This window comes from Helicoverpa armigera, chromosome 7 (assembly GCF_030705265.1).
Source record: "Helicoverpa armigera isolate CAAS_96S chromosome 7, ASM3070526v1, whole genome shotgun sequence".
NCBI classification, from domain to species: domain Eukaryota; kingdom Metazoa; phylum Arthropoda; class Insecta; order Lepidoptera; family Noctuidae; genus Helicoverpa; species Helicoverpa armigera.
Genome location: NC_087126.1, coordinates 6,417,560 through 6,428,636, shown reverse-complemented (window position 1 = coordinate 6,428,636; position 11,077 = coordinate 6,417,560). Strand labels below are relative to the sequence as shown.

General features: G+C 39.8%; 1 protein-coding gene across 2 annotated transcripts; it reads left to right on the top strand.

The window, feature by feature from the left end:
• The first annotated feature begins 29 nt into the window (after nucleotides 1-29).
• LOC110381254 (BLOC-3 complex member HPS1) lies at nucleotides 30-10,712 on the top strand. Of its 2 annotated transcripts, none has more exons than XM_064035440.1 (11): nucleotides 30-477; nucleotides 880-1,026; nucleotides 1,102-1,214; nucleotides 2,215-2,433; nucleotides 2,576-2,709; nucleotides 6,146-6,281; nucleotides 6,467-6,590; nucleotides 6,927-7,207; nucleotides 8,205-8,361; nucleotides 9,073-9,272; nucleotides 9,713-10,712. In XM_064035440.1, exons 1-11 carry the CDS (start codon nucleotides 382-384, stop codon nucleotides 9,888-9,890), a joined length of 1,785 nt encoding a protein of 594 aa, XP_063891510.1. In that variant the 5' UTR covers nucleotides 30-381; the 3' UTR covers nucleotides 9,891-10,712. The 2 variants fall into 2 exon arrangements, with proteins under 2 accessions (XP_063891510.1, XP_063891511.1); XM_064035441.1 differs by having other exon boundaries at nucleotides 32-477; nucleotides 8,211-8,361.
• The last annotated feature ends 365 nt before the right edge of the window (nucleotides 10,713-11,077 follow it).

The window sequence follows — 11,077 nt, the reverse complement described above, 5'->3', positions numbered from 1 at the left end:
ATTTATTAAATTATCTGAAAACAATTCGGTGCATTTTATTAAATGGATTTGTGATGATGTCTGCAGTGTTGTGTTTGTTGCTGGATCATTGCACAGTGAAAGCCAATATTGTTATAATAAATTAAGGCATTATCTTAGATTGAGTACGCTTTACAAATAAATACAAATCTATCGTAATTTGTGTAGTAAAACATTAGCTCCTCAACATTTGCAGTTAATGGGTGATTTAAAACTAGTTTTAGTGTAATTTAATAATAACAAGAAACTTCTGTAAATGCCATAAGTCAGCTTATCTCCCTCTGGTTTAATTAATAATATCGTACTGTTCCAACTTCTAAGCAAGATTTGTATTGGATCATAAACAGTCATAACAACTCAAAAATGAAGGCTGCTTTGATATTTGACACTGTTAATGATTTGGTGTTTGGTAAATGGGACTCCACATTTATAGAGCGAATGAAAACATTCAGTTTACAGGCAAGTACTTTTTTTTAAATAAGAATTATTAATGCCAATTAATACAACTCCTGCCAATCAGTGGTGGATCGACCATAAAACGCACTGTGGGCATGGTTGTGTGTTACAGTCTATTATTTGAGGCTGACACAGGTTGATGATTGTATAAGATGACCAAATGGAAAGGCATATGTAAAAACAATTCAGTTATGTAGAAGCATGGGTCAGTGGGTTGTCTTAGGGGCGGAGCATGCTACCAAGATTTATCCTGGTCTATGTACAAAATCATCTTTCAAATAATTACTCAAAACTCTTCCAGTTAGCATAGCCACCACAATAGGATTGTTTTCTTCTTTTTAGAGGAAACCCAACCTTATTCTTCATGAATAAGTCTGTATCTAATCTATGTTTCTATATTTTCAGGAGAATCAAAATGATGTGACTGAGAACAATACTGTGTCTCAACTGCTAGCTCCTATCATAACATCCCAGCGTGTTATGGCTGCACAATTTGGTAACACATACTCTTCTATACAGTGCAAGGACAAAACTACAATTGTCTTTGATGAGGTAATTGTTTATAATTCTCTATAATTAAAAAAATAATAATTATATACCCATTTATCTTAATTTAATATCTTGCAGTGGCTAGATCATGTGTTCATGATTATAAGCGAAGACTACGTTGATGATGCCCATAGAGAACTCTTGGACTTCAAAACTTTTGTGCAACACATTTGTGGCCAAAACATTAATCTGTAAGTCCACCCATACTTTATAAACTGCTGTTTTACATGTATACATAATATAAACAAATATATAATAGGGGTTAAAGTATGAAATTGCCGATTTGTACTGAAAATCTAAATTGTAATTTTTTTTAATTTTTAACAAACTTATTTAATCAAAATAGTTGCCATTATTATCTATACATTGCGGCCATCTAATAAGAAGGTCATTTATGCCGTTACGATAGAACTCTGAGGATCTAGACTGCACAAACTGTGTGAAAGAATTTTGATCTGCCTCCTGGGAAGAAACTTCTTGTGACGCAGATAATTGTCCAAATCACAAAAAAAAGTGGTCGTCCGTTAGAGCAAGGTCTGGCGAATATGGAGGAAGACGAATAGTTTCCAACTGCAGTTCCTGAAGAGTTAAAACGGTTTCTTTTGCTGTATGAGGCCTCGCGTTGTCATGGAGCAATAACGGTGAAGGTCGATTCATGAGTCGTGGCTGTTTTACTGCTAATTTTTTCAACATTATTCGTCTTCGGCTGGGTATCTGGGTAGTTTGACTAGGATCGGCGTTCACCGTCTCTCTTAATTTCTCGTTAATCACCTATCAGGCGGTCTTTTTCATGGCTCGTTCTTCAAGTCGAAGTTTCCACCACGAAAGCGTTTAATCCAAAATCGCACGGTGCGTTCATTAGCAGACACCTCTTCAAATGCAGCATTGATATTGCGGGCTGTTTCTGCCGTTTACTTCCGCGTCGGAACTCATATTCAAAAATTACTCAAATTTTCGCAGTGTCCATCTTTCTTGTTTAAGTTGAATAACAAAAACAATTGAACATCGATAATCAAATGTTTCACATTTTTTAAAAGAAGAACATCACAGAAACCACGTGAAAAAAGTTTCATTCGAAAACCTCAAACCATGAAGACTCTATGGCAATTCAAAAACCTACTAGAATAAAACGGCAATTTCATACTTTAACCCCTAATATGTTAATAAGTTCTATGTATAATATGTTTACAGTCTACATTCTTCAATATATCAAGACTGGCTCTCGGTTCTCCTGGACTGTCGCACCAAAGGAGATACCATTCCTGGTGCCAATGGGGTTATTGGTGAAAGTGGCGCTACTACGTCTGCACTTAATGCGCTTAAAAGTGTCTCAAAAAGTCTCAAGTTGCCTTACAACCACAGTCATCTTATGTTATTTGTTGGAGACAAGCTACTTGCACTTTATTCCAGGTAATAAAAGTTTGATTTATTTTCTGCGAAAATACATAAAAAAAATCTCATTTGTGTTTGATTTTGACTGTATTTTGTTTATCCTGATCAAAAGTCTTGCAACTACCTAGGTACCTACTAAATATTTATTCAATTGTTTCAGTCGCGGAACTGAAGACCTGTCGCCACCGGACCTGATTCTATTGAGCATCCAATGCATCGCTGCTCAAGAGTACTGGTTGGAAGTTCAAAATGAGGACAACAATCCTGATAATCAAGAAATAATTCGATTACCTTGTTAGTATACACTATATTTTATATTTGTTTTTAATAATCCAATCAGTGTTTTTCGAGATCGAGACCCTTTTACGGGTTGAAAATTTTTGGTGACCCCCTTGTGCAAAGACAGGCAAGGAAATTATTTAATTAAAAATCTAGGTTAAACGGCTGCGTAATAGCACTACGATTTGACACGCTATTGAAAAACAAACACCATCCTTCTCATTACAATTGTGTTTTTACTGTAGTGTAAAACTTTTTCTTTTCGCCGGCGGCGCCTGATTAAGGCTTCGCGACCCTCAGATATTATGTATGAACAGGCCCGCCGCTAGCTGTTTGTTCGCCCGCGTGCAAAACTGATTATGCCGCCCTACGACTACATACGTTTTGTCAAAAATGACGTGTGATCCAGGTGGTCCGGACCCCCCCCCCGCTCATTCATATCCATCTTACTTGTTCAACAGAAAGAAATATGTACATGCACCGCTTTGATTGCAGGAAACCCACCTACTTTTGGATAAATAAGTATTGCAATACATAACATACATTATTTACTTGAAATGTTCAGAGTAGACATGGGCGCCGCGCCGGCGTCGCCACGCCGCGAAACCCCCGCGCGCCGCCGCCGCCGCCGACATTAGCTGCGCGGCGTGAGTTAGGTTAAGACGTGCCATTTTGTTCGCGATTGTTTAGGCAATATTCTTCTTCCTCCGAGCCTTTTTCCCAACCATGTTGGGGTCGGCTTCCAGTATAACCGGATGTAACTGAGTACCAGTGCTTTACAAGAAGCGACTGCCTATCTGAATGAAACGGACACTTCAGTTTCTTTAAATATTAATAGTTCTTCATCAATTTTGAGTAAACTATCCAAAAAACATAGTGCTGTTGGTCATGGAATCGAAGATCATCCATTAGATCAAGAATATTGGCAATATCTTGCTTCTGCTATTGGGGATCGACCCATTTCCAAAATGCGGACCTTCCATCATTTTGGAATGAGAAGAAGACAAAATTTCCATGGCTGTCTACATTTGCAAGGGCTCTGCTGCCCGCTACAAGTACTCCGAGCCATCATCATCTTCCTGCCCTATTCCCAAGTCATTTGGAGTCGGCGCAACATGTCTTTTTCTTCCATTCCTCTCTGTCAGACATACTTACATCCACTCCCTTCTGCTTCATGTCCTCTCTCAGGCAATCAATCCATCTTTTCCTCGGTCTACTCAACACACTCTTTGTGGCATGCGTTTCACACCGTCTCATCACATGCCCATACCACGACAAACGTTGACCTCTCATTTTTTCTGCCACTGACGCTACTTTCAGGCTTCCTCTGATATACTCATTCCTGACTTTGTCCATTCTGTTAACCCCACACATCCATCTCAACATTCTCATCTTTGCTACATGCACTCTATTCTCATCCTTCTTTTTCAATGCCCAACACTCTGATCCATACAGGACGACAGGTCTTATTACGGATTTGTAAATTTTGCCCTTCAGTTTGAGGGGCATCCGTGGGTCATAAATAGTGCTAGTTACCTGTCGCCACTGCATCCATCCAGAATTGATCCGATGCATCACGTCCCTGTCTACCTCACCGTCACTTTGGACAAGTGAACCAAGGTACCGGAAGTGGGGGCAGACTGATAGGGGCATGCCGGCTAGGGTTATGGTCATGGGTCTTGATATACTCGCAACACAGACCCCTTGTTATGGAAGTGGCGTTTACAATAAAGTCAATAAAGGGCAAAGAAAAGTTACCTCCAAACATAAAATGGCACAGGTTGGAAAGGGCCGATTTGGCGGAAGAATTTAGAAATGCGGTGGTAGATAAGATGATTGAAATGGGAGATATGAATGAAAGGAGTGTGAATGAGCGTTGGAGGGAAATGGCAATGACTATAAGGATGACAGCAAGAATAATTTTAGGAGAATCGAAAGGAATTGCAAATCTGTTAATTTTTGAAGTTTTTTTTATCATACATATATCTCATCCACGCCGCCGGCGTCACGCCGCCGCTGTGTTAAATTCATCAGCGCGCCGCCGCCGCAAAATTCTGGGGCGGCGCCCATGTCTAGTTCAGAGTAACCTAAGCAGTCTTGGGTTAGCCCTTAAGCAAACTAAGCAATGAGGGTTTTCTAAAATGGCAATCCACGAGGTAGCAGCACCGAGTCGTCAGGTCTAATAACTGTCAAAGTGCTTATCTTTACTATGAATAGTGAACGATTTTAGTGTTTTTTTTATTTTATAATTAAAGCACTGCATTATTGTTTTACTATTGCGGTTGAGTAAATAAAAAAAACTAAATCATATTGTGTTAACAAATTTTTCAACAAGCTTTTCCTTAGTACCAGTGACTTTTGCACCCTCTCTCTTAGGTCAATTTTTAGTTCGGAAACCTTATTCTGACCGTAGTCCATAATAAAATCAATAACACTTCCAATATAACAGAATTTCAATAAACAATAAGTTCGGCACCTACAATTCCATACTATTTGACAGCTGTTTGGACCAGACGCATACGTGGCGCCACCCGGTGGCAGAAAAAATTTCAAAAACCCTCATTGGGCATCAATGCATTATGCAGTGCAATCATTACCCCCTATAGTGGCCCCTATGTATTGAAACATTGTGATTAACTTAAACTAACGCACTTAAATATCTATAACAATGTTTAAAGTCAGTAAAATATGTTATTTGGTGGGTTTCCCGCTGAAAAGTCAACTTATAAGACATATCTTATGTAAGGAAGCGCGAGCGGAGCGAGCGCGAAAATTTTTTAGTCTAAGGACACAAAACAAATAAAAACCACTGTAAATTAACAAAGCAGTCAAAAAGTAAGATATGCACAGAAGTGAAGTGCAAAAGCCGCGAGCGAAGCGAGCGCGATTTTTTCCTTAGAGTTTTCATGAAGTAAACATATCATAAAAAGCCATAACGGACGTGCGCGAAAAATATTTTTTCGGAATTGAATGCCTCACTCAACAATTAAACAAAGATAAAATGCGATATCTGACATGGAGCCGCGAGCGCGAATTTTTTTGGGGATGCAAAGGGTGAAACGGTCAAAATTGATAGGAGACGACCAAAGCTAGGGCGGCATTTTCCGAAATTTTATTGGTTTAATTTTGCCGCCCCCTAAATATTTGCCCCACGCTACGCCACTGGTTGATCTTAAATCATTTTTAAGAATCTTTAATTTTGAAAATGTCCTTGCAACAGATGTAGGTACCTAACTAAAAACCGGCAGTGTAAGTAATATTCTTAACGCTATTGCTGTGTTCGGAAATATTGAAATCAAATCATTAGTAAAAAGATATTGTATTTTTTAAATATTACGTGATTACTCGCTAGATTTGCCGCCCCCTAGGACGTGCCGCCCGTGTGCTGTGCACGCGCTGCACGCCCGCTTGCGGCGGGCCTGTGTATGAACATATTAAAATTTCATTGTAGGGTTGTCAACGGAAAATAGCGCGGTGGTGAATTTATGCGCGGGACCTGGGGCCAGCCCTTGTGCACCACATTCCATACATTTAGCGGAGATTGCCCCCAGGATTACGTTTGCCGTCGTTGTTGATTTGGATTTGAGGTAACGACTTTTTTATAACTACACTAGCCGTTTCACCCGCGTCCCGTGGGCACTACTGCCCGGACCAGGATAAAATATAGCCTATGTTATTTATATTCGTGGTAAAAATGTACCCAAATCATAGGTACCTACAATATCAACCAAATAATTCTGATGAAATAACAAAAGTTTTATATGTTTTGCAGAGAAACCGGCATTTCAGCATACATGTCAAACCAAATATTATCCAATTTAAGACGACTGCTGTTGCAAAGGAATTTAGAGTTGCTGCCCAATACATTGGACTCTTTAGAAGCAGCATTAAAAAAGGTAATCATATATGTGTCATGAAACTAAAAATATATTTAAATATGCAAGTTTAATAGCAAGCAAATGCCATCTCTTAATTTTGTTGATTATACCTATAAGCTAGGGTATGATCTCCTAGCCTTCATCAGAAATAAAACGTCAATTCGTATCACAATAACTTCTTGTATTCACTTTTAAAACACAATTTAATATCAATCGTAAGAAAACATAGTTTATCAGTCCACGAAGGAAGCGCGCGCTCTATCTGTCAAAATCTTCCAAGGGTTGTCATCACGGTGGCAGCAGTGTTGCCCGTATAAAATAAAAGGATCTAACATACTTATTGCTCATTTTCAGACAACAGATGCCTTGCGTAAAAATAAAGCGAATGCCAACCTCTGCGCTCGGCTTACAAGCCGTATGTTGGAACTTCGTAAATCGTGCACTACCACGACCCCGTTAACTCCTGAAACCACGGCAACGGCCATGCATACGGCACTCGAAGCTGTCATAGAACAGTTGAAGCCCGACATACCAAGTTTGAAAATGGAAAAGGCTTTGAAAGACCTGAAAGGAATATTGTCGCCGTACGTCGAATTTCTTGGTGTGAAAGCGAAGAGATACTTCAGCATGGCATCATATCCTTTTCAATTCGATGTTTTATTCAAATTAGTTTTGCATTTATAGCAAGAGAGACAAAGATTTTCAAATACATGTCATTGTACACACACGGGTATTTGGCTATCTATCGCATCATTTATGCTAATTCAAATAAATATGAGGATTTTTATATATGAAATGGCGCATGTAGATATGTTGTGTACGAAAGTATTTTCTCATGCAGTAAGCTGATATATTCAATCAAAGCTTTCTATCATTTGCCTGCATAATTAGGTTTTCGGCCAAAGATAGTCTATTAAACACAACTACATAGTTCCAGGTTTGCTCTGAAGCCTATTATTGCTCTGTAGTATATTTCATATATTGGGTATTGTATCCAAACAGTTTACCATATAGGTAATTACATAACTATTTTGTGTAGTCTATTCCGCTTACAAAATTCGTTTTATTTAAGTATGCTATTGTCATCAACATTGAAAAATTGATTTGTGACTGAACTGTTTAATAAGTTATTTATCTTGTATCTGTTCTAAAAAATATAAATGTTCGTTTATTTATAAAGGTATAGGTCCGACCCTCGGCGACTAAAACGACTATAGGAGATTTTACCTATTGCTCTTAGCAACGCAAAATAAATAAACATTTCATATAAAACAGTAGTCTGACCCCTGAAGATGAACATTTACATTATGTACGAGTTAGCGATCAGCGGGAAACAAGTACCTATATATATAGTTTCAATAGTTTTTTTGTTGGGCTATAAGCTTGTGTGCAAGTAGCTCAATGAGCGCTTCACAAGTGAGAAATATTCAACTAAGGGAGGATCGCTAAGCTAATTTATTTTTGAATTCTCTTGCCACTCAGCAAGGTTTATTTATTTTGCGTTTCTTGAGACAGAAAATAACTGATAGTTCCTGACGACGGTCAGACCACTGCCTCGATGTTTTTTAAGTCACAAAACAATGAATCCATCATTTTGAAATCGATTATTTCGCTTAATGTGTGGGTGTGCAAGAGCACGGGTGAGACGGATGCGAGTTGTTCCCTAACGCTGCACAAGTATGTGGAGGAGTTCCCCGGACTCATCCACTTCATCTACGTGGACCGTACTGCTGGAAGGTTCCTCGCACCCGATATGGCTGATTGCGCTGACATGCTCGCTCCAGATACGGTAAGTTGTGATAAATTGCTTTTATTTATACTGTAAGCTAGAAGGGTGAATACAGCCGTTAAAATGGTTGTAGGCACATGCATGCGATATGCCACCAATAATAATGTTTTTGGACCCATAATAAGGAAGTATTATAGGGGTAAAACATAAAGGAGTATATAGATGTAGTACATATAAGTAGATAACATAGGAGTAGTTAATAAGGGAGCACATAATATAGATAGCTAGTACAGTAGTACATAAGGGCAAGGGGTAAGTCAGCGGTAATGTAGTGACTCCACCTAACGGTAAGGTTACCTTATCGGCACGTCTCCCGACTCTACCATTTCGCCTCGGGCCGGCTGACCAAACAAATACACAATTTATTTACTTACCTTTGCATATGTTCAAGATCATACATCAACTCGTGTCCTTAGGGTCCGTTCACACAAGCTGAAATCGGTTCCGATCGTCTGAAAGAGCATGCAATCGCCGCAATCGGGGACAAACGTCTGCAAGACCGAGAAAAAGTACGCGATCGGAGCCGATCAGCTCCTCTTATTATTTCACACCTTCCAAGCACCTGACAAACGCAGTACACATGCAAAAATAAACCTTACTAAAAATACTAAGTACCTACTCGATTTTCAACGTTGTTAAGAATTTGCTCTCCTGTCCGAGCCGGTCTATCTGAACCATCTCTCTCATCAAGACACCCACTTCTATTGTCAGGTGCGACGCGCAGTATGCCGCAGCTTCGCGGTAGTGCGCGAAGGCTACTGCGCGGCCACGTGGCGGCGCGGCGCGCTGCACGGCTGCGCGCTCGTGTGGTGGGAGCGCCGCGGCCAGCCCGTGCGTCCCGCCGTGCCTCCCCACCCGGCCGCTGTACGAGCGCTGCCACCGCCAGGAGACATTCGCGGAAGCTTCTACAGGTACACGACCATACCTACGTTAAAGCCTTTTTATCATCACACTGATGGGCACAATTCCCCGACAGATGGTGGGGTGTGAGGGAGCGATACATATAATTACACATATTGTAAATATGGAAATCCTTCGATCTCAAAGCGAGTCCTTCTTCCACGAGGACTAAGGCTCAACACACACCAAAAGAGTGGCGAAGGGCAGCGAAGCGAAGCGCGGTTTGAGCGCGGATGCCCGCGGCGCGACTCGTTCGTGTTTCTCATGCGAAAATATACATTATAGTAATGGGAATAAAGTAAAAATTCAAATGACACTCAAACCGCGCTTCGCTTTGCTGCCCGTCGCCGCTCTTTTGGTGTGTGTTGAGCCTAATGGTTTCATTATTGGATTGGAAACAACATTTCATGTTGTATATAGTTGTAATAAAAAAAATATTATATTTTTGCAGGCAACTACTAGAGCTCGCATTCCCGGGTGATTCCCGCGGCGTATCCGTGAAGGAACTGATCTGCATCCACCTGGGTCTACTGCCCGCGTCGACAGCCGTGCAACAAGCGCGCCGCCTCGCTCACTCGGTACATGAGCTGGCGGGCGACGTTGCTACCGGCGCTGCCGATCTGCTGTAAACCCTAACTTAAAAAAAAACAGATATCCTTTTTGGGCAGCCTGTATCTAAACTTGCCGTACCTTTTAGTTTATGGTAGCTTTAGCATAAGCTTGACGTCGTAAGGTAACGATAGATTTAAGGGATGAAATTGTATTTAAATTATCCATGTAGGTATGTAGGAATAAGACTAGATGAGCAATGTGCATCAAAATCTGCATAATGTTGACCAAACGGAAGCTGTTGAAGTACTTGAATGATAATAGTGATGCTTCTTATCAATTTTCACACATTCTCAGGGCCGTGTGATATTTGGCCACTTCGTTCCCTTTTTTCGTCGCCATAAAACTTTATGGCCACACTAAAGCGCAGGTTAACCGACAACATAAACGTCAGTTTTCTTAACCGGACTGTAAAGTGAGCCCTAACAATACTGTTTTAATTAGACTTTTATCGTAATGTATGCTAGTCGAAGAGTTATTCGTTTTTGTTTGTAAGTGTAGAAAGTCAGGAGACATGACATTCCGGATTTTACATTCCTGATTTTAGAATTAGTTTGATTCCAATGCTTTTATCTGCAAAGGTGCCAAATAAGAGAAGATTCCTTAGGGAGTGTTGCAAGAACTCGATTAGATTTTATTGGGAGTGAGGAAGGGGGATACGCCCTTCCTTCCCATTAGGTTATATCCTAAAATACTTATTGCCTGTATTAAAAGTATTTTACGTTTTGTATTTTATTAATCAATTTAAATGTTTATTATTATTATTTACGTGTTGAAAGTGACATTTTTGTAGCATGTTTTTTTTATTAAATTTATTATGAATAAAAATTCAATTATAGAAACTAGTTGTTTTAACTCTCACCCCGCAACTATGTATTTCACGCACCCTGAGAAATTATTAAATAGTTACAAAAGGCAAAGTGGGAAATCGACCAGCACTTTGCCTTTTTCAAGTTTTATAGATCTACCGAGCCAGCTTAGTGAGATGTCATGCTAATGATAACACTGGTTGTTTGTTAGGCATTCTGGCTTTTGACTCCCCGTAAATACTACCAAAGATATTGAAATGACAGCCTTCAGATACAGGAACTCACTTGACACCCAAAGGGGGAGTACAAAGCAAGATTAAGTACATATGGGTATTACATAAGGCAGTACATGTGAGAGTAGTATTATAAGGGGTACATAGGGGTAGTACATTATAATA

Excerpts from the sequence above, each read along its gene's own strand:
- LOC110381254 (XM_064035440.1), top strand. The coding sequence starts at position 382 with ATGAAGGCTGCTTTGATATTTGACACTGTTAATGATTTGGTGTTTGGT. Across the intron at positions 478-879 it reads TGAAAACATTCAGTTTACAG|GAGAATCAAAATGATGTGAC; the intron begins GCAAGTACTTTT and ends CTATATTTTCAG. Across the intron at positions 1,027-1,101 it reads CTACAATTGTCTTTGATGAG|TGGCTAGATCATGTGTTCAT; the intron begins GTAATTGTTTAT and ends AATATCTTGCAG.